This window comes from Microcaecilia unicolor, chromosome 3 (genome assembly GCF_901765095.1).
Source record: "Microcaecilia unicolor chromosome 3, aMicUni1.1, whole genome shotgun sequence".
Lineage (NCBI taxonomy): Eukaryota > Metazoa > Chordata > Amphibia > Gymnophiona > Siphonopidae > Microcaecilia > Microcaecilia unicolor.
Window position 1 is genome coordinate 372,237,169 of NC_044033.1, and position 23,636 is coordinate 372,260,804.

At 45.8% G+C, this 23,636-nt stretch overlaps 1 protein-coding gene across 1 annotated transcript in view; it reads left to right on the forward strand.

Annotated features, from left to right (window-relative positions):
* IFT172 (intraflagellar transport 172) overlaps positions 1-23,636 on the forward strand; it is a 335,758-nt gene that overhangs the window by 60,298 nt on the left and 251,824 nt on the right. The window contains exons 12-13 of the mRNA XM_030198582.1: positions 1,863-1,916; positions 17,909-18,012. Coding sequence (XP_030054442.1) covers positions 1,863-1,916; positions 17,909-18,012 — 158 coding nt within the window. The remainder of the gene's footprint in view (positions 1-1,862; positions 1,917-17,908; positions 18,013-23,636) is intronic.

Consider the following 23,636-nt stretch of genomic DNA (forward strand, 5'->3'; position numbering starts at 1 on the left):
TAGGTGCCGGTCAATGGTGACTCCAAGAATTTTCAGGGTTTCCGAAATTGGTAGATTTCGTTTTGGTGTGTTGATGGTGGTAAATTTGCTCGTGTTGTGTTGAGAGGTGAGTATTAGGCATTGGGTTTTTTCTGCATTGAGTTTTAACTGAAAGGCATCTGCCCAGGAGTGCATGATATGTAGACTTTGGTTGATTTCATTGGAAATTTCTTTTAGGTCTTGTTTGAATGGGATGTAGATCGTTACATCATCAGCGTAAATGTAAGGGTTGAGGTTTTGCTTTGATAGTAGTTTGGCCAAGGGTGTCATCATTAGGTTGAATATAGTCGGTGAGAGGGGAGATCCCTGTGGAACTCCACATTCAGGTGTCCATGTGGCTGATGTAGTCGAATTTGATGTCACTTGATATGAGCGTGTAGTTAGGAATTAGTGCTTATCATCGGCATGTAGAGGGTAAACCTATCTCTGGACAGCCTTTAGTTCGCTTTATGAGAGGTTTGCTTTTGTCAAAGCCCCCTGTCAAACTTCCACCAGTGTCATGGGATCTCAACGTTGTTCTCACCCAGCTGATGAAAGCTCCTTTTGAGCCACCTGCCATCTGAAGTACTTGACCTGGAAGGTCATTTTCTTGGTGGCTGTTACTTCAGCTCGTAGGGTCAGTGAACTTCAGGCCCTTGTGGTGGATGCACTTTATACTAAGTTTAATCACAACAGAGTAAACCTCCGCACGCACCCTAAGTTCCTACCGAAAGTGGTGTCGGAGTTCCATCTGAACCAGTCAATTGTCTTGCCAACCTTTTTTTCCCAACCTCATGTCCACCCTGGCGAAAGCAGTTTGCACACCTTGGACTGCAAGAGAGCATTGGCCTTTTACGTGGAGCGGATGAGGCCCTTCAGACAGTCCGCCCAGTTATTTTTTTCTTTCGATCCCAACAGGAGGGGAGTCGCCATCGGAAAACGCACCATCTCAAATTGGCTGGCAGATTGCATTTCCTTCACTTATGCCCAAGCTGGGCTGACTCTGGTGGGCCATGTCATAGCTCACAATGTTAGAGCCATGGCTGCGTCGGTGGCTCACTTTAAAGTCAGCCTCCATTGAAGAGATTTGCAAGGCTGCAATGTGGTCATCAGTCCTCACATTCACATGTCACTACTGTCTTCAGTAGGATACCCAACACGTCAGTAGGTTTGGCAGTCCGTGTTGCAGAATCTGTTTGGGGTTTAGAATCCAACTCCACCCACCTAGGCCCGTTTTTATTCTGTTCCAGGTTGCACTCTCAGCTAGCTGTATATAGTTTCAGGTTAATCTATGTTATGTCCTCGCTGTTGCGAGGCCCAGTTGACCAGTGTTCATTGTTTTGAGTGAGCCTGGATGCTAGGGATACCCCACATGTGAGAATAATCAGCCTGCTTGTCCTCTGAGAAGGCAAAGATGCTTATCTGTAGCAGGTATTCTCCGAGGACAGCAGGTTTTATAATCTCACAACGCGCCCAACTCCCCTTGGAGTTGTCTCTTGTTTTTGTTTTCATATGCTATAGTATTGTACTGTGGGTCCCGCGCTGTCTTGGCAGGCGGGAAGGCGCTCGTGCATGCACAGTGGAGTGTGACTCACACTCCACAAAGATCTTATAAGCTGATTATAAGTTCTGGAGTGGGCAACGCAGGTCGTGAGACTATAAGGCCTGCTGTCTTCTGAGAATACCTCCTGCAAGTAAGTGTCCTCGCTTTTATGTTTCAAAACTGTTTGCTTAGGTGTGATTATCTTGCTTTCAAGTGTTTCACAGTTTTTCAGTCAAACCTCGGCTACATTTTGAGGACAGTGATACATTCTGTGTTTTAATTCTGTTATGCCATTTTGCAGGTGGCCTGGCAAGGCTCTGGAGGAAATGAAAAATATTTCTTTGAAAATGAAAATGTAAGTGAAATTGAGTTGCAAAACAAGCTTTCAGGATGTTTACTTGATGTTTACTTGATATGAGTAATGCACATGAGATGTATTGTTGTATAGTTCTTAATTATGTTCTGCTTCTTTAATTCTAGAGAACTACCAATAGCTTGCCTTGTTGATATTCATAAATATTTTAAATGTTCATGTCAATAATCTGGTGTGAGCTTAGAGTAATATATCAAAATTGTAACAAATTGGCAATCAATTGTAGTGCCTTCTGAAAGGTTAAAGAAAAACAAACAAAAAAACCCCATACAATTATCCAGTAGAAAATTGCAGTGACTGTAAATAAGGAATCAGCTACTTGAGCTGCGAGCAAGCCCGCCAGCAAGGTAAGCCAAGGAGAGACCTTACAAAGGTACTAAATGGAAACTTTGCTCCATCGTGCCCCCAAATTTACTGTTTGGGCACAGGTCCACTTAGCAGGGTAAGACCAGCACTTTTATAAAAGTCAGTTTCTCTTTCCCTTCTCTCTTCAGGATGATGTGACTTCCTCCCTTTCTGCTGGTCTCCTGGGGCTTGCTGTGGTATCTCTTTCTGTGCTCTTAGTGCTTTTCACAAGTGAGAGTACCTTTGTGGGAGGGGTTTGTTGTCTGTCCATTCACATTACAAGGTGTACATATACTGTCGCTGGGTCTCCCTTCCAGGACCCAGCCGGGCTCGACCCTGCTTAGCTTCCTTCTTCACCCGACTGTTGCCTCGCTCCACACCACCTTGGCCTGTTCTGGGAACTCAGCGCCAGACCCAGTGAGAGCTTGCAGGACTTCCTCCTCTCTCTATTGTTTCCACAGAGGCTCAATCAAGGCAAAACGTTTATAGAAAAAAAAACTTTATTTTCTTGCTTCCATTCAGCATAGACACAAAAGGAAAACACCTTACTCCCAGGTTGTTAAGGTTTGCTGCCAAAGTCTCATTCAGGGTTTAAACAGTCCATATAACTTCACTTTAGCCAAAATTACTTCTTTTAGGGAACAGTACATTATCAGAAAGAAAACACAATAGCTTGGTAGGTTGCAGGCCCAGACCTCTCCAGTATGAAACAGTTTCTTTCTTACAGCACAGCTACACAGCTTTGGTCCCACCTGGTTCAGACTGGGGTTTCAATTGTGCCCTGCCCTCTTTCTCTCCCAGGGGCTGCACCTGTTTCCTCTTTAGTAGAGATCTCCCCCAGCGCCTCAGTCTCTCTCCTCTGGTCTTCCACCAGTCTCTCCAAGGCACAGCTAGCCACCCTCTTACAGCAGCTTTTCGGGTTTGAGCCAGAGCTCCAATCTCCATCTGTTCCTCCTCTAGTCCTTCAGTAACCTCCATTTTATCCTCCTCTTCAACTTCCCCCGCCCCCAACCTCTCCAGCTGGCCCTCATCACCTTCCTCAGAGACCATTTCCCAATCTTCTATCTCCTCCCCTAACTCTTGCACAGCCGGGTGGGGAAGAGAGGGATTCTGGGACTGGTAGTTCCTCCTCTTCTTCCTTAACCCGGCCAACCTCTCTGCCTCCGGTAGCGCAGCTTTCTGAATGTGGGTGTTGTGCACATGAAGTCTGCCCTGTTGGGGTTCCACGGTTGCCTGCACCCCCCTTCTGCGTGCCTTCCTGGATCCCCTTTCACCTACCCTCTCACAATACACATACCACCACTAGTTTTACCCTTACCTAAATAAGCCTGTTTTGAACTCACTAGAATAAAGCATTTTTTTTTTCATGGCACCAAAATTACGGAACTCTATTATACCATATATGCGATCTGAGTCCTCTTTGTCAAAATTTAAGACTTATCTCAAAAAAATTTTTTTTTTTTTTTTAAAGAACCTATGGCCTAGCTTTGGTATAATTGCTGGTGCAGTCCCTGTCCTGCTGTTCTCTATTCCTCTCATAGTTTTTTTTTTTTATGAATGTATATTACTATTCTGTTAAATTTTTGTTGTTCTTTTCTGTACCTGACATTTTAGTATTGTTAACTGCAGTGACCTGCTTGTTAAAATACTGTGGTATTTCAAGAAATTGCAGTAAACACAAACACAGTTATGTATTTTTTCTTAGCGACCATGCCCATCAAAAAAGAAGGTCCCAGAAAGCAAACAGACAAGCAGTCTGCTAGAGTTATAATGGCAAAAAAGAGAGCAGATCAAAGTGATTCAATATAGTACAAGAATAAAATGTATTCAAATAGCAACAATACAGGTGGGGCATAGAACAAAGTGCCTGACTTGGCCAAGTTTTGCCTTTCCCTGGGCTGTGTTGGGTTCAAGTCGGTACTGTTAGGATAAGAACAATATAATTCTGATAACAAAAATTTAATTTAATTTGGCATTTTTAACTTGATTCACCGACAAGTTCTAAGCAGTTTACATTTAACAGTGTCAATAAAATTAATTAATATTAATATCTTACAGTGGAGCCATTCAATATACAGCAAGCATGATTACACTACATCTTAAATAAAAATAGCTAACCTGTTTAAATTATGACTATGTTAGGATTAACTGAGAATATAGGGCTAACATTATAAGGATTAACTGTTTATAGAGGCTAACATAGTAAGAATCACATCTTGAAATTTAAACATGATAGTCTTTAGGACCCATAGAGGCATATTTTCAAAGCACTTAGCCTTCCAAAGTTCCATAAGTTTCTGTGGAACTTTGGAAGGCTAAGTGCTTTGAAAATATGCCTCATAGTCTGTCAGTCCCTTAACTGTTTTGTAGCAGGACGGGTTAGGGTTCCATTTTGTGAGTGTTCTGTCAGGGTTCATCAGGTAGTTTCATACTTTATCTTCCACGTCTTGCGTCCAGGTGGGATAGGATTTTCTGTGGTTTCGCCAAAGTGTTTCTGGAATAGACAAATTTTTGAGCATCTAAAATGTAGATATTTTGTTATTAATCTTATTTCTCATGGCAGCGAGTTCCACAGTTCTGCTTCTTTGCCTGTAATTTTAGTGTGAGTTTTCTTGTCTGCTTTCTTGTGTAGCTAGTATAACCAGTTTGATTTCCTTGAGGGATCGTGTGGTTGGATGAGGTTTCAAATGTAGGGTAGTGTGAGGCCATAGAGACCTTTAAAGATCACTGTTAGTAGTAGCTTGAATTCTATTCTTGCTTTAATAGGTAGCCAGTGTAGCTTGATATGAAATGGTTCAGAATGATCAGACCAGTGACCTCCTATCCATTTAGTTGCTGCATGTTTTACTATTTGTAGTCATTTGAGGGATTTGTTTGGTAGGCCTAAATATACTATGTTGCAGTAGTTGAGTCCTTTAAGGACCATAGCGCCTGTACTATAGTGGATTTGGTCAAGTAGATATTTCATATGTCAGTTTTAATTTAAAGAAGCTTTTACGTATTGGGTTGTTTATCTGCGAGGACTTATTGAAGTGTAAGTCTGAACATACTCCCAGGTATTTGATTTCATTTTTCAGTGGGATTGTTGTTCCTGCCAGTTCAGGCAGTATGTTGGGTTCTTGCTGTTTTGTTTCCCACCGATAATATGTTGGTTTTGATGGGGTTGATTTTCAGTTTCAGGGAGCAAAACAACTTGTATAGTACCATGAAGACTTCTTTCATCAGTGACTATACTGATGATAGGTTTGTTCCTGGGAAAAAAAGGATAATGTCATCCGCATAGGCGTAATATTTGATTTTATATGGAGTTAATATCTTCCCTATGTCTCTGAGATAGACATTAAGGAGAATAGGGGAGAGTGGGGAGCCTTGTGGAACTCTGTTTCATGGGCCATGGTTGAAATTGGGATTGTTGCCATTTGACTTGAATGGATCTGTGTGTTAGAAATTCTGAGAACCAATTAAGTACTCTGTCTCCCACTCCTTTGAGCATTTCTAAGAGGATTTCATGGTTTACCAGGTCAAAGGCAGATGATAAGTCTAGCTGCATAATGAACATTTGCTTATCTTTATCCATGAGGAGATGTAGTTCCGATTAGAAGACCTACCATTACTGTTTCTGTGCATAATTCAAACAATATTGATAAAATCATACTCTGATTTCTCAAATTATAAATTATACACATGTATAAAATTTTAAATGAAAGAAACTAGAATGTGTAAAAGTTAACCAACAGGAAATATATATGAAAAAGGCTATTACTTAAAATAAAACATAAGGGCACCAAAGGATTAAAAATATAAAAAGCTAATTACATACCCAGACAGGTGTATTCAAATACACACACCAAACCTGATAAACTATGGAACAGAACAGGAACAGTATCTAAGTAAGAGCATATACACTGTGTCTGGAAAAAGTGAGTCCCCTAAACATTTTGCAATAACAATCTTGAACCTTCACCGAAAATTAATTAAATTTATATGCACAAAGCGATATCCATTTGCTTCATTGACACCAAATTACATAGGAATCTCTTGTCTCATATAAGAGGTTTTTAATTTTTACAAACTGCTGTCACAAATCTCAGTTTCTGACATAATTTGATTACTCACTGATGTTGATGGTCTGGAAAATCTGTCTGAGAATAGAGACCCCCGGGTCTGGGTTGAGAATGATTGAGGATCTGCCCAGTAACTTAATATAACAGTTAAATCAGGGGAGACAAAAGCTTGCAGCTGGATGAAGCTTACAGTAACTAAAATAATTACTGGAAAATTAAACTAATGTTATAATAACTGGAAATAAAAGCTAGAAATAACACGTATTTCTAAATCAACAGCTGAGGCTAGCAGAATGATAAAGAACAAGGAACTAAGCCGTGTCCATGATCAGTACATTTAATTATAGCTTGTTTTTGGGAAATCATAGCTTTGTCAGCATTACGGGACCAAAGATACGTTGCTCGGCCAGATATTTGACACGTGAATTGGAAAGATAAATATGGGTGGTGATCAGACTTGTTATTAATATGCTGGATGGACAACTGCTGACATATCCTGATATTAGAACAAATTTCCATGATTCTGATAAACTTTCATAAGAAAGGTAATGATTAATGAGTAATGCTTTCCACGTGACACTTATAACATGTGATTAGTTTCTGAAAATAATGATGATGTGGCATTGATTGCTTACCAATAAAAGGAAGAGGGCTGAAGTGTATCTCTGAGCCAGTCCTGTAGAACCTTCGCAATTCAGAAGGCTCAGGAGGTTGCTCTGCATTGCTTTTTTTCATATATTCATCTCGTGTGTGTGTTTTATTTCTCTTGACCTCTCCAGGGACAAGGATAAAGAACTGGTAGGTCCCCTACTTGGTGCGGGAGGGCATAAGAAAGATCAGCTTGGCCCTAAATGCTTTCAGTGTCATCCATGATGTCATTATATGTTGATAGCAAACAAAATGTTGTAAAAAGAAGATTGTTTTAATTAAAATACCCAGAGTTGAAAAAGGATACAGCGCTAAAATGTTAATGGCTGAATTTCTGAGAAAAAACTGGTCTCTTGCCTCTTGCTGAATTTCTGAGAAAAAACTGGTCTCTTGCCTCTTTGAAACTCTAACTTTTGGGTAGTGTTTCAAATTTGACATCTCAGTAACCTTTTAGGTGGATGTCTACAAAACCACACAACATTGTAAGAAATAGATGTCACTTTGAGGCAGATGCAGCAACCAAACGTAAAAAAATCAAAATCGTTAAAGTCCCTAACGATTTTTAAAAAACGAAGAATGCACCAAACAAAAAAGTCACACATGCTCAGATCGGTATTCAAACGTACAATGTATCAAAGAATCACAATACACATCGGTAATCGGCCCCTAAATCATGCGCAGAGCAGCCAAGCGTTTTGCTGGCTGCTCTGCGCATGCTGCAAACGTAAAAACAAACAAAAAAAAAAGCCACAACACATACACGTGGCTACCCGGTCAGCAAAACCCAAAAACAAAGGATCGGGAGGGGGCAAGGGCGCACATCAGGAGCGTCCTGTATGGACGGCCTTGCCCCCCCCCCCCCCCGAAAAAGCAAAATGCTAGCTGCCCCGGTCCCCCTCCCTTCCTGTTCCTGTGTTCTGCAGAGCTAACTCCGCCTCCCGTCATTCTTGCGCCCCGTGCCCCGTCCCCGCTGCCCCCCCTGAGGTCGACTACGCCGCTCCCCCCCTCCACCGAGACCCCCCTCCCTATTAACGACCCGAGCAGCGCCTCTCACCTCTTTCTGAAGCGAGATAGGTGTTGTAAGTTCTCACGTTCTAAGGGAAAATTAGCACGTGGCTATTATTGCAAAAAGGTTAAAATCAACCATTTACTGACAGTGTTAATAGTTGCCTTTCTCCGAGGACAAGCAGGCTGCTTGTTCTCACTGATGGGTGACGTCCTCGGCAGCCCCTCCAATCGGAATCTTCCTAGCAAAGTCCTTTTCTAGTCCTCGCGCGCACCGCGCATGCGCGGCCGTCTTCCCGCCCGAAACCGGCTCGAGCCGGCCAGTCTTCTTTCGTCCGCACTCGGTACGGCTGTGTTTTTGTCGTGTCGAGCCCCGGAGAGTCGACCTCGCGCGTCCGTTTTCTAAATCGACGTGTTTTTTCTTCGGAAAAGTTTCTTTTCGTTTGGAAAGTGCTCCGGAAACCCCCTTGGGTTTCGTTTGCCCCTTCCCGTGTTTCCAGTTTTTGCCCCGGTAAGTTTTCTTTCGTTGTCGGGGTAGGCCTCTTTTCGGCCTCGGTCGAGATTTTTCTCCCTTAAAGTTTTGGTGCTCCAAATTCGTCATTTCGGATTTTGACTTCGCCGGCGTGATTTTTCCGCCCATGACATCGAAGCCTTCCAGCGGCTTCAAGAAGTGCACCCAGTGCGCCCGGGTAATCTCGCTCACTGATAGGCACTCTTCGTGTCTTCAGTGTCTGGGGGCCGAGCACCGTCCCCAGAACTGTAGTCTGTGTTCCCTCTTACAAAGGCGGACTCAAGTAGCGAGATTGGCCCAGTGGAACGTTTTGTTCTCGGGCTCTTCGTCGGCATCGGCACCGGGGTCATCGTGTGCATCGACGTCATCAGCGTCCAGACCTTCTTCCTTGGCTGCCAGTGCATCGAGTGCATCGAGGCATCGGCCCTCTGCATCGGCGCCGAGACATCGGATAGCTGCATCGACGTCGGTGGTACCGGGACCTCGTCTCCTGATGTCGTCGGACGGTGGTGCATCGAGTGGAGTGCAGGTGAGGGCTGTCCATTCCCCTGCTGGTGGCGGTGAGCCCTCGGGTGGGTCTCCTCCTACCCTGAGGGCTCCTGCGGTACAGCCCCCCCGAGACCGACCTCCTTCGGCCTCGGCCCCGAGGAAGCGACGGCTGGATTCTACGTCCTCCTCGTCGGTGCCGGGGAGCTCCGGTGACATGCTTCGGAAGAAGTCGAAGAAGCATCGACACCGGTCCCCTCCCCGCGTCGGCACCGAGAGCTCTGGGTCGCCGAGGGAGTCGGCACCCAGCAGGCATCGGCACCGAGAGGACCGCTCACCCTCTGTTCAGGAGGTGTCGATGCGCTCCACTCTGGACAGCCCGGAACAGCCTCCACGCCCGGAACAGGTTCTGACGTCGACGCCTGCATCGACCTCCATGCCTTTCTCTGCAGCCGCTCTGAACGAGAGCCTCCGGGCCGTTCTCCCAGAGATTCTGGGGGAGCTGTTGCGCCCTACCCCTCCGGTACCGGCGGTGCTTGCGCCTCCGGTACCGTCGAGCGTGGCGCCGGCTGGCCCATCGCCCGGGGTGAGGTCCCCGACGTCGGTACCGCGTGCGGTGCCGACTGCGGCCACCTCCCAGGAGGGCTCCCCGACTACGTCGGCGGAGGGAGCTTCGCCGATGCGGGCGAGGGAGTCTACCTCTCGACGCCCCCATCGTGGACGTGGCTCCACGGAGTCGAGCCGGGCACGGTTGCAGACGCAGGTCCGTGAACTTGTGTCTGACACCGAGGGTGAGGCCTCGTGGGAGGAAGAAGAAGACCCCAGATATTTCTCTGACGAGGAGTCTGAGGGTCTACCTTCTGATCCCACTCCCTCTCCTGAAAGACAGCTTTCTCCTCCCGAGAGTCTGTCTTTTGCTTCCTTTGTCCGGGAGATGTCTACGGCCATCCCCTTCCCGGTGGTTGTGGAGGACGAACCCAGGGCTGAAATGTTTGAGCTCCTGGATTATCCTTCTCCACCTAAGGAAGCGTCCACTGTTCCCCTGCACCATGTCCTCAAAAAGACATTGCTGGCGAACTGGACCAAGCCTTTAACTAATCCCCACATCCCCAAGAAGATCGAGTCCCAGTACCGGATCCATGGGGACCCAGAGCTGATGCGCACCCAGTTGCCTCACGACTCTGGAGTTGTGGATCTGGCCCTGAAGAAGGCTAAGAGTTCTAGGGAGCATGCTTCGGCGCCCCCGGGCAAAGACTCTAGAACCTTAGACTCCTTTGGGAGGAAGGCCTACCACTCCTCTATGCTCGTGGCCAAAATTCAGTCTTACCAGCTCTACACGAGCATACACATGCGGAATAATGTGCGACAGTTGGCGGGCTTGGTTGATGCTCTTCCCCCTGAGCAAGCCAAGCCTTTTCAGGAGGTGGTCAGGCAGCTGAAGGCGTGCAGAAAATTCCTGGCCAGAGGAGTTTATGACACTTTTGATGTTGCGTCCAGGGCCGCTGCTCAAGGTGTGGTGACGCGCAGGCTCTCATGGCTGCGTGCCGCCGACCTGGAGAATAGACTCCAGCAGCGGATTGCGGACTCGCCTTGCCGTGCGGACAACATTTTTGGAGAAAAAGTCGAGCAGGTGGTAGAGTCTCTCCACCAGCGGGACACCGCATTCAACAAGTTCTCCCGCCGGCAGCCTTCAGCTTCTACCTCTACAGGTAGACGATTTTTTGGGGGAAGGAAGACTGTTCCCTATACTTCTGGTAAGCGTAGGTACAATCCTCCTTCCCGACAGCCTGCGGCCCAGGCTAAGCCCCAGCGCGCTCGCTCTCGTCAGCAGCGTGCGCCTCAGCAAGGCCCCGCGGCTCCCCAGCAAAAGCAAGGGGCGAGCTTTTGACTGGCTCCAGCAGAGCATAGCCGACATCCAAGTGTCAGTGTCGGGCGACCTGCCAGTCGGAGGGAGGTTGAAAGCTTTTCACCAAAGGTGGCCTCTCATAACCTCCGATCAGTGGGTTCTGCAAATAGTCCGGCAAGGATACACCCTCAATTTGGCCTCCCAACCTCCAAATTGTCCACCGGGAGCTCAGTCTTACAGCTTCCAGCACAAGCAGGTACTTGCAGAGGAACTCTCCGCCCTTCTCAGCGCCAATGCGGTCGAGCCCGTGCCATCTGGGCAAGAAGGGCTGGGATTCTATTCCAGGTACTTCCTTGTGGAAAAGAAAACAGGGGGGATGCGTCCCATCCTAGACCTAAGGGCCCTGAACAAATATCTCGTAAAAGAAAAGTTCAGGATGCTTTCCCTGGGCACCCTTCTCCCCATGATTCAGCAAAACGATTGGCTATGCTCTCGGGACTTAAAGGATGCCTACACACACATCCCGATACTGCCAGCTCACAGACAGTATCTGCGATTTCAGTTGGGCACACGCCACTTCCAGTACTGTGTGCTACCCTTTGGGCTCGCCTCTGCGCCCAGGGTGTTCACAAAGTGCCTGGCTGTGGTAGCAGCGGCACTTCGCAGGCTGGGGGTGCATGTGTTCCCATATCTCGACGATTGGCTGGTGAAGAACACATCCGAGGCAGGAGCCCTGCAGTCCATGCAGATGACTATTCGCCTCCTGGAGCTACTGGGGTTTGTGATAAATTACCCAAAGTCCCATCTTCTCCCAGTGCAGAAACTCGAATTCATAGGAGCTCTGCTGGATTCCCGGACGGCTCGCGCCTATCTCCCAGAGGCGAGAGCCAACAACTTGTTGTCCCTCGTCTCGCGGGTGCGAGCGTCCCAGCAGATCACAGCCCGGCAGATGTTGAGATTGCTGGGCCACATGGCCTCCACAGTTCATGTGACTCCCATGGCCCGTCTTCACATGAGATCTGCTCAATGGACCCTAGCCTCCCAGTGGTATCAGGCTGCTGGGGGTCTAGAAGACGTGATCCACCTGTCCACGAGTTTTCTCGAATCCCTGTATTGGTGGACAATCTGGTCCAATTTGACTCTGGGACGTCCTTTCCAAATTCCTCAGCCACAAAAAGTGCTGACCACGGATGCGTCTCTCCTGGGATGGGGAGCTCATGTCGATGGGCTTCACACCCAAGGAAGCTGGTCCCTCCAGGAACGCGATCTGCAGATCAATCTTCTGGAGTTACGAGCGATCTGGAACGCTCTGAAGGCTTTCAGAGATCGGCTGTCCCACCAAATTATCCAAATTCAGACAGACAACCAGGTTGCCATGTACTATGTCAACAAGCAGGGGGGCACCGGATCTCGCCCCCTGTGTCAGGAAGCCGTCAGCATGTGGCTCTGGGCTCGCCGGCATGGCATGGTGCTCCAAGCCACATACCTGGCAGGCGTAAACAACAGTCTGGCCGACAGATTGAGCAGGATCATGCAACCTCACGAATGGTCGCTCAGTTCCAAAGTAGTGCGACAGATCTTCCAGGCGTGGGGCACCCCCCTGGTGGATCTCTTCGCATCTCGAGTGAACCACAAAGTCCCTCAGTTCTGTTCCAGGCTTCAGGCCCACGGCAGACTGGCATCGGATGCCTTCCTCCTGGACTGGGGGGAGGGTCTGCTGTATGCTTATCCTCCCATACCTCTGGTGGGGAAGACTTTGTTGAAACTCAAGCAAGACCGAGGCACCATGATTCTGATTGCTCCTTTTTGGCCGCGTCAGATCTGGTTCCCCCTTCTTCTGGAGTTGTCCTCCGAAGAACCGTGGAGATTGGAGTGTTTCCCGACCCTCATCACACAGGACGAGGGGGCGCTTCTGCATCCCAACCTCCAGTCTCTGGCTCTCACGGCCTGGATGTTGAGGGCGTAGACTTTGCCTCTTTGGGTCTGTCAGAGGGTGTCTCCCGCATCTTGCTTGCTTCCAGGAAAGATTCCACTAAGAGGAGTTACTTCTTTCAATGGAGGAGGTTTGCCGTCTGGTGTGACAGCAAGGCCCTAGATCCTCGCTCTTGTCCTACACAGACCCTGCTTGAATACCTTCTGCACTTGTCTGAGTCTGGTCTCAAGACCAACTCTGTAAGGGTTCACCTTAGTGCAATCAGTGCATACCATTACCGTGTGGAAGGTAAGCCGATCTCAGGACAGCCTTTAGTTGTTCGCTTCATGAGAGGTTTGCTTTTGTCAAAGCCCCCTGTCAAGCCTCCTACAGTGTCATGGGATCTCAATGTCGTTCTCACCCAGCTGATGAAACCTCCTTTTGAGCCACTGAATGCCTGCCATCTGAAGTACTTGACCTGGAACTTTGGAAGGCTAAGTGCTTTGAAAATATGCCTCGTGTCTTATAATAGATTATTCCTTAACATCTTATCAGACTAGTTCAGACAAATGTTATGTCTGTCGACCAGCGGGTGGAGACAGAATAAAAATAGTTCTTTGTGTGAGTCACCCTTTGAAGGTATTGTGCAGCCATAGCAAGTTCAGTATATTCTCTGTCTCCAAGTAGATGGTTGATGGATTGTGCAGCTTCTCAGCCAGCTCCTGACCCAGTGGTTTCTGGAGTCAGTTGAGCAGGGGATTTCTTAATAGTTAGCTTTTAGCTCCTTTTTACTTATCATGAAGATTTAGCAGGAGCTTGGGTGACACTTAGTGGGACCAAGTCCCTCCCCCCTCCCCCTTTATGCTGATATGGTGTTGTTTTAGAGCACTGACAAAGCTAAAGCCTCCTTTTTCAGTGAGACTGCACTCAAGAAAAAAGATCTAGATGTCATTGTAGACAATACCCTGAAATGTTTTGCCCAGTGTGTGGTGGTGGCCTAAAAAGCAAACAGGATGCTAGGATTTATTAGGAAAGGGATGCAAAATAAAGACCAAGAATATTGTAATGCCTCTGTGTTGCTTCATGGTACAATCTCACCTTGAGTATTGCATTCAATTCTGGTCCAAAATCAAAAAATAGTGAAGAGCAAAAACAACACTATACAGTTTGCCCTAAACCATAACAATAACTCAGGAGATTATAAGAAATATATATTAAAAAAAGGAAACCTCAATAGCCAGGGGTGCCTACATTGATGGTCTCCCCCATAAAATGGCTCTTATCATAGGTTTCAATTATCCTCTGAAACAAACTGCAGTGGAAAACAACTCTGAATCGCAGAAAAAACCACTGCAGCCAGAAAACAAAATAGTAATCTCCAAGGTTAATGTCTTAATAACACTGAAAAAGTACATAAAATGCTACTAGTGCACAGGAAAAATTCCATTTAGCTTATCCACCCGGGTGGTTGCCGTGACTCATAAGCCTTTGTATAAATATCCAGCCAGGTATAACTCCAAAAGTATTTCCACTGTGACACGTCAGCTCCCCGACAAGGGCCCCCCTTGTTTCACTTCTGCCTCAGGAAGAATCAAACAGGAAATATGTTTTCTCCGAGAACAAGCAGGCTTACCATTCTCACAAGTGGGTAGACGATCTACATCGCCTGGGAATCGGTATACTTGCCAGCAAAAAATTTCGAGACCCTTCTGGGTCATATGCCTTCCCACCCGCAGCATAACCGCGTCTTCTTAGTTCCTTTTTCTCCACGGGAGAAGCAGCAGTGTTTTTTTCGTTGATCCTCACATGCCTGGGAAGAGCCTTTCTCGTGCCTTTCGGTGCTGTTTTTTTGTGCTCCGCTCTTTGACCTATTACTTCTTTTATCATTCTAACAAAAAAAAAAGGTTTCCCTTATTCCTTAGTTCTTTCCCCATGTTTGTTTCCTTTCTTTTTTGTCGCAGGCTGCATTTAGGCCTGCTCAGATGGGTATCTTCCTTTTGTGTCTTTCCCTCTTTGTCAGGCACAATCGCGACATTTGATTTTGTCGAAGCCTTTTTCTCTTCCATGTCATTGAAGACTCCCAGTGGCTTCAAGCATTGCTCCTGGTGCAACCAGACCATCTCGGGTACTGATACACCCTCTTGGTGTATTCAGTGCCTTGGGCCTGACCATAGCCCGGCAAATTGTGTCCTTTGCCTTCGTATGAAGAAAAGGACCCAAATTTCCCAAGAAGCTCAATGTGAAAAATTCTTTGGAGCTCGGTCCGGTTCTTCAACATTGGCATTGACATTGAGGTCGGCGTCTGTGGCGTTGGCATTGAGGGAAGCATCGGGAGTTGAGGTAGGGATGGCTGCTGAGAGACCCCGAGTCACTGGGGTCTCCACCTGTCTCACAGGTCCAACGAGTTTGGATGAAGTGCATCGGGCGAACGCCAAGAAGCACCGACACTGATTTCCTTCAACGCATGGTGCTGGGAGCTCCAGGGTGCCGAGGGACTTGGCACCCAAAAGCCATCAACACTGGGAAGACCGCTACCCCTCCAAGAGGTGCCGATGCATCTTTATCCTAGCAGCCAAGATCCTGCTCTCGCAACCCAAGCAGCTCAACAACCCGAGCCCCAACTGGCCCCTCAGCCTTTATGAATTGTGGCTCTCGATGAGCTTATCCGGGCCTCGCTTCCAGAGCTCTTGGAGAGATTGATGCAGCGATAGGCTTCGGGGGTGCCTGCGCCTGCCATGCCTTCCATTGTGGCCTCCGACGTTTGCGCCGCTTACGGCCCGGGTGTCAATTGCCACCCAGGCCGGTACTCCGACGTTGGTGGAGGAAGCTTCACTGGACTCAAGGCAGGAGCCAGCTCCTCAGTGCCATGGGTCCTCAACATCAAGGTGTACCCAGTCTTAGGCACCCGCGAGGGAAGTTCTGTCCAATACCGAGGAGGACCGTGGCCTCTTCATAACCTCTGACCAGTGGGTTCTTCAAATAGTCTGTCTCAGGTACACCCTCAATTTGATTTCCAAGCCTCCAAATTGCCCACCAAAAGATCACTCCTTCAGCTTTCAGCCCAGGCAGGTACTTGCAGAGGAAATCTCTGCCCTTCTAGAGACCAATGTGGTCAACCCCGTTCCACCAGGGGAGGAAGGGCAGGGATTCTATTCCAGGTACTTCCTTGTGCAGAAAAAGACAGGGGGGATGCATCCCATCCTAGATCTAAGGGCCCTGAATAAATTCCTGGTCAGAGAGAAGTTCAGGATGGTTTCCCTCGGCACCCTTCTTCCCACGATTCTGAAAAACGATTGGCTATGCTCTCTGGACTTAAAGGATGCATTCATCCACATCCTGATACTTCCGGCTCACAGGAAGTATCTTCGTTTTCAGTTTGGAACACACCACTTTCAGTACCGCGTATTGCCTTTTGGACTCGTGTCAGCTCCCAAGGTTTTCCCAAAATGTCTAGCCGTAGTTTCTGCATCGCTACGCAGACTGGGAGTTTGTGGATGGACCATGCAGGTCTTTTTCTGCCGTCATCTACTATGTTACTATGTGTTCCCTTATCTCGACAGCTGGTGAAGAGCACCTCGGAGGACGGTGCTCGGGAGCCAATGCGAATGACTATTCGGGTGTTGGAACTACTAGGGTTTGTGATAAACTACCCCAAGTCCCATTTCCATCCTGTTCAAAAATTGGAGTTCATAAGAGCCCTGCTCAGTAGGACGAATGTCCGAGCCTGTCTCCTGGAGACATGGGCAGACAATCTCCTCTCCTTTGGTCCGTGGTTTGGACATTGCAGCAGGTCACTGTTGGGTTAGCTGTCTTCAACTGCTACAGTATTCTCCTCTGTGCAGTATTTGCAGCAGTATTCAACTGATTGACCTGGCTTTCAGCATCATTGTCGACCGTTGTCCTCCGGCTTCTCTCCTCCTAAACTTCTTCCTGTATTGCTGAGGGGAGAGTCCTAATCGGTCCTGGATTGCAGTCTGTACATGTTTATAGTCCAGGGCTTTGTTGGCATCTAATGTCCTATATGCTGCCTGGGCTTCCCTTTTAAATAAGGGCCAGTGTGATAGCCCAAGCTCTACTGGCCACCCGCTATTGTGAGTGACTATTCTTTAATAGTCTGTGTGTCCCAGCCAGGAAACAGTTTGGGGCCTTAAAATCTGGTCTAAGCTGACTATCTGACTAGTCCAAATCGTATAAGGTAGTGCCCAGTCCTCCCAAATAGATACCTAAATACCGCAGTGAAGAGCACACCCAGCAGAAAGGAAACTGGGCTCGCAAAGCAGCTACCTGCTATGGCTGGAGACTAACATTAAGAATTTGACTTCCCCCTTATTCACTCAAAATCCAGAGACACTCCCATAGGCTTCAAGCTTACGCATCACACCCCTTCAGGGAAACCTCAGGATTTATCAGAATTAATAAAACGTCATCTGCAAAATTCAGAGACACTCCCATAGGCCTCAAGCTTACGCGTCCCCCCCCCCCCCCCTTAGGGAAACCTTAGGATTTGTCAGAGTTAATAAAACGTCGTCCACAAATAAGTTGATTTTATGCTGCTTACCATTCGTCCAGACTCTAAAAATTGTAGCATTCTCACAAATTTTCTGCACCAGAGGCTTAATAACTAAGTCAAACAGTATTGGAGAAAGGGGACACCCCTGCTGGGTACCGCCCTGGAGTTCAAAGGACTCTGAATAGCCCCCATCAATCTTCAGACCGAGCAACAGATGAGTATACGCCATTCTAATCCATACTTGATCTTGATTTGTCCATGCCATTCTTACATTGCCTTCCTCATTCCTTTGCTATGTTATTGTACTGATGGTCCCGTATGCTGATACTGGATGGAGAGACACACTCGCATGTATGGTGAGATGCTGCTAAAGGCTTTTTAAAGTAACAGAACACTGGGTAACGTTTGTTCTGGGCTCTGTTGGATGATGTCACCCAGATGTAAAAATACATGTCTTACTGTCCTTGGAGAGTTGTGACAGGCGGGTAGCTTTGCTTTCTCTGAGGACAAGCAGGACAGTGTATCTTACATCTGGGAATCCCTAGCTACCAGACTTATCGAAACAATAAAGTTAGGGCAATACGGCCAGGTGTTGGCTCTTTTTCTGCTAATCTGGATATTAATAGATGTTTTCTGTCATTTTGTAGGTATGCATGATCTTCAATGCAGGAGAGCTAACCTTGGTGGAATATGGAAACAATGAAATTCTAGGCTCTGTTCGTACTGAATTCATGAATCCACATCTTATCAGGTAAACTTAAGAGTTAACCAGGATATGACCTGGAACAATGCCCAGGAAAAAGTAGAGAGTTCACAAATGTTTCAGAAGATAAAATGCAGTTTATTTATAGCTAGCCCCAAGCTCTTAAAAGCAAATACAATGTATATATTTGAATATATAAATGCAATGTATATGTTCACAGCTAATAATAACAATACATCACCGCAATACATCGCAACATCCTGGCCCAGTCACTTTGTTCAACTCAGGCTGTCCATTCGACCAGTGGAGTCTGGAGTGATATTGCAGGAGGCCCGTCAAGTCATCAACCCCAGAGCATGAGGCTTCAGCTTCTAGAACTTTTCAGCCCAGTTAGATAAGTGTTTCTTCTTGATTCACCTCCTGCCTGACTTTGTCAGCTGGCAAAGACCCAGACAGGCATGCCTTACTTAATTCCTTTTATGGGTCTTCCTTTTGGTGAGCATAAAGTGATCTTATGTATACTGCATGAACTGAAAAAAACAGCTTATATAACATAAAGCATCAGAGCATGTGCAAGATACTAGAGTCAATTAAAGGACAGCAGATCTAAGGGTCAGGTGACCTGTTTACATAGTGTAAGTCAGAGGGCAATGGACAATTAGTCTAGATTATTACCACTACATTCCATCCCTTAGCCATTGCACTATGGCTCCACATTATGGTTCTACTGTTACATAGTCAGTTAAACCAACAGAAGCAGTGTGTTTATATAGGTAGTAAGAAAGGCAATAATTCCAAACAGTTAAACCAATGATAACAATAAGGATTACTATCACAGTGTGAAGCATCCAATTAAGGAAGGTTTTTGCTTGAGGAAACCAACCAGTAAAGATATCCCATCAATTGAGTGGTGTTTATTTGGCTTGAACAACGCAAAAAAATAAGTTTATTCTTTAAAAATGCACGGCTAACATCATGTTCTAATAACGTCTGATTCATTTTAGCTTAATAAGCTGTTAAATGCGCAGTGCAATTCATAGCAGTAATTAGAGGATCTAGTTGTATGGTTAAAGATGGTGGAGAAATATGCTTATAGATAATGTTTACATCCGCATGTAAGAGCGTCTTATTACTGAAGACATATAAATGATTATTAATAGCAAGATAACCAATAGTGTCAACAACTAGAAAAAGGAATTGGGAATACTAGATTGCATGTAGTAACGGAAAATTTGAAATAACACATACCACATTATTATTTATCTCAAGGATGAATAATTAACATTTGTCAAAATTTTCCATTGACTTAGGTTAATGCTGTGTTGTGAAAAAACAAGGTTCATACCAAGGAGATTGGGTAGGACATACCTTGGGTAGGGATGCAATCATGGAAAAGATAGGTATAATTGTTTAAATATACAAGAGTACCTGTGATTTCAGGTTGCCACAGTTGGGAACCAAAAGCATAGCATTACAACAAATTTGCATAGTAACTCAGGTTGCCTCACCATATGCACAGTAAAGGAACCTTTACAAAATTCAGTATTCTGTTGCTGAATGGATATCCAAGCCAAATTGTCCAAGCGAAATCCAACAATGTCCACCATACATGGTAATTGTGAGTCATTAACTCTAATCGTACTGTGTTTTTGCATGTCTGCATACAGCCCTCGTATGGAGCAAGCAGTTCAATTAAAAAGTTTTGAAACATTTTTTACCCGTCGAGTAAATATTCAATCGAGTAACATTACATTGACTTTTAACTTTATCCAATAATTGTACATTTAGGGCCCACTAAGGTGTGCTAGCATTTTTAGCGTGCACCAAATGCTAGAGACATCCACAGGAATATATGGGTGTCTTTAACGTTTAGCATGTGCTAATGTTTAGTGTGTGCTAAAAATGCTAGTGGACCCTCAGCGCTGCTTAGTAAACATGGCCTTTAGTTTTTGACTATCCCAAATTGTAGGTTACCAGAGAGCCTGCAAATTAATCATTTGTGCTATATCTTGGTCAGTTAATTTTAATCAATTAGCTAAAATTTCCACATCAATAGAATTCCAAGTCCCATGCCTGCCCCCAGTCCTCCCAATAGAGTATCATATCTTTCTTGTTTAAGGTTCAACAATTTTTATTGATAACACCTTCAATACAAACCATACGGTAAAGAGCTTAACATCTGCTTACATACAATCAATTTGAGAAACTTCAACATTTATTACCAACTGAAAACTGTCATCAAGTTTTTAAACGAACAATTCAAGCCCCCCAACCCCCCCTTCAACCCTCCAGAAAAAAAAAGGAGGGGGAAGGAGGGGTTCCAACCAGGACGGGACACGCGCAATTTAAGGCCTCCCCACCCGGCAGGCTCTAACGTTTCTAACATTATAGTGGAGCATCTCGACCCTCACCAAGTCAGCCATCAAACTAAAGAGAATTCAAGAGTAGACTCCTGGCCCTATGCGGAAGGGACTCAACATATACATCCCATACTGCATGAAAAACTTTTAATCTTTTAGGGGTTTGCTTAGCATATTGGCGCTCTAGAAGCATCAGGGCATGCAATCGATTTCTCCATGTCCAAAAGGATGGAACTTCCTCCCCCACCCAAATCCCGAGGATCACCTTCTTGCCCAGAACCCCAGCTTTCCAGAGAAACAGTATTTGTGACCGATTACGGATGCGAAAGGTTTCATAATTATCCAATAATACAGCTGCAGGAGAAAGCAGTAAGTCGAAGCCCAATAGCCTCCCCACGTAACTTAAAACAGCTCTCCAAAAGTCCTTCCCCTCCGGCATTCCCAAAAGGCATGGAAAAATGAGTTAGGCCCTTTTTGACATTTCTGACAGACCGGGGACTCTACTGCCCCTATCTTAAACATTTGATCTTGAGCAAAATATGCCCTATGTAAATCCGAAATTGACACTCTCTCAACTCAGTGCTCACCGAGATCTCAGGGATCCACTTGATAAGCTTTAGAGGCTCTATGGCAATACCTGACCTCCCCAAATCCCGACCCCACCTCACAGTAAGGTCATCGTACGTCCGAGGTTGGGAGCTCGACTGCAATGCTTTGTGGAACCCAGAAACGGATAGGCCCCCATCCCGAAATTTATCAAAGAATGCCTGCAAATTTACACTCAAGGACGGAACAAGAGCCACATGATCCAAAGAAAGTATATAATGACGTAATTGAAGATAAGCCATCAAATCCCGCATCTCTGCAACCCCTTTCGTTAATAAGGCCTCCCAGGAGAACAACCTACCCTCAGAGTCTGGAACGTGTTGCAACAAAAAACCTCCCCTGGTCGCCCAACGAGTGAAGCTAGTGTTCTCCCTCCCTGGAGAAAACTGCATATTGCCTCCAATCGGAACTGGTCTGAAATGTCAGGCCGACCTCCCAACCGCAAAATCATGAACCGCCAAGTCAGACGCAGCGATTGGAATAACACACTGTGCCTCAACCACGGCGAGAGGGATCTCGAGGGGCAATGCAGGAGAGAGTAAAATGCCTCCTCATATTCTCTTGGAGTGTAGCCCGGTTCTTCCAAAACCCAATCCCCCAAATGACGAAGTAAGCATGCATAATTATACAATGATAAGTTAGGGAGACCCAGACATCCATATTTCCAAGAACCAATTAACTGCTTGAAGGGTATCCTCGGTTTCTCCCCCCCCCCCCCCCCCCCCCAGCAAAAATAAGATAGCATCCTCTGTAAGGCCTTAAGATCACGTTTTAATACCTTAATTGGTAATACTTGGAGGATATACAACCATTTCGGGAATAATACCATAGCAAATAATTGAATTCTACCATGAATAGAAAGAGGAAAGTGGTGCCATTTAGATGTAACAGTTTTGTTGGATCACTGTAAGACTGTTCTATTTGCCTTATAAAGCATCCCCGTGCTGTGAGGCAACTGAATACCTAGATTCCGAAACGAAGTAGATTACCATTGCAATGGAAAGGAGCCCACCCAATTCTCTTGAACAGAAAGATTTATCTAAATTCAAACTGAAACCCGAAAAGTCCCGTATTCTACAAAACACTCCATTAAAGTTTCTAGTGAGATCTGAGGCTCCACAACATGCACCAACAAGTCATCCGCAAACGCTGTGATCTTGAAAACATGAGGACCTATTCTTACCCCCTTAATGGCAGATATGGGAATTGTAATGTCAGGGGTGATAAGATTAGTAGGGAGGAGTGCAGAGTGTTGGGATGATAGGACTAGGCATTGTGTTTTCTCTTTGTTCATTTTCATCTTGAAGGCGTTAGCCCAAGAGGTTAGGATGTTAATGCCCAAGGATATTTTGTCGAAAATTTCTGTTAGATTAGATTTACTTTCAACAATTTTTATTGATGATACAACAGATTGAACATTTCACACTCCTGTACATATAAGTGATATGTACCAACTGGATATAACTTAGTACTTTATCATCAAGCAATTTGTATTATACCCTCCTCTCTCCCACTATTTTTAACTTATAAAGATTCTTGCAAATGAGTGTTGTGTCTGGAACTGTTGAGTCAGCAGAGTCCACATTTTCAATCCACTCTTATAGTTCTTCACTTCGAAGGCTAGGGTAGAGAGCCTGTTTTCTTATAGCCCTCCCCCTAGATTCCCGACAACCATGGATATAACTGTTGTCCCATTACAGTATCCGATCGCTGGATATATAATCCACAGTTCATAGCCCAACAACAATCCCCAGACATCAACCCACAAACATGGATTAGTAAACCAATCTTTCTTTTCGTGAACATTTTAAAGTCAAAATCTTAAACAAACATCTAGGAGGACTAATACTTATCGAACCCCCCTCCATCCCCCCGCCCTCCCCACAAAACCAAGATACGTAGACCTTTTAACCAGTTACCCCTTCATATCCTATTATCAGATAAACCATCCATTTTTATGAATGTGAGCATCAATTTCTTCTAGCTGGTGTAAGCTATTGAGAAGAACTAGTCAGAGCAGTGAGTTTGTTAAGAACATGACTTCTAGCTTTAGGAGATATCACCTGAAGGTATCTCTTCCAGGTCATGTAAAAGTTATTTTGAGTTTTGAAGTTAAACAAGGAGTCCTGGAGTTCCATCAAAAGCAAAGCATGAAAACGATTACGCCATTGCCAATAAGAGGGACCCTGATCCAAGGTCCAGTTCACTAAGATACATTTCATGCCCACCAAGGAAGCCTTATGGGCGAGTGCACTCAGGTGAATCGTGCCTCCCTCTATCGGGGAAAGACAACCCAGCAAAATACATTTAGGTGACATTCGGACCTGGTGTCCCCCTAATCTACCTATAAACCTCGTAATCCTGACCCAGAACGCTTTAATAGCCTCGCATTTCCAAAAGGCGTGGAAAAAATCATTTTGCAACATTCCACATCTCTTGCATGCTGCTGATTCTAAATATCCCATGTGATACAGTCGAGATTGTGAGGTGTAAGCACGGTAGGTAACTCTGGTCTGACACTCCCGAAGCTCTATACTTCGTGTCCATTTCAAGACTCCCCTCAGCCCTTGCAAAAGATCTTGAGACGAAACTGGTGCTTGTATGTCTCCCTCCCATCTGGTTGCCACCAATCCCAGGTCTCTTTGTGGTCTTGTCATGGTCAGTCTCTTATATAACAGGGAGATGGAGACAGGGTCTCCCGACGGC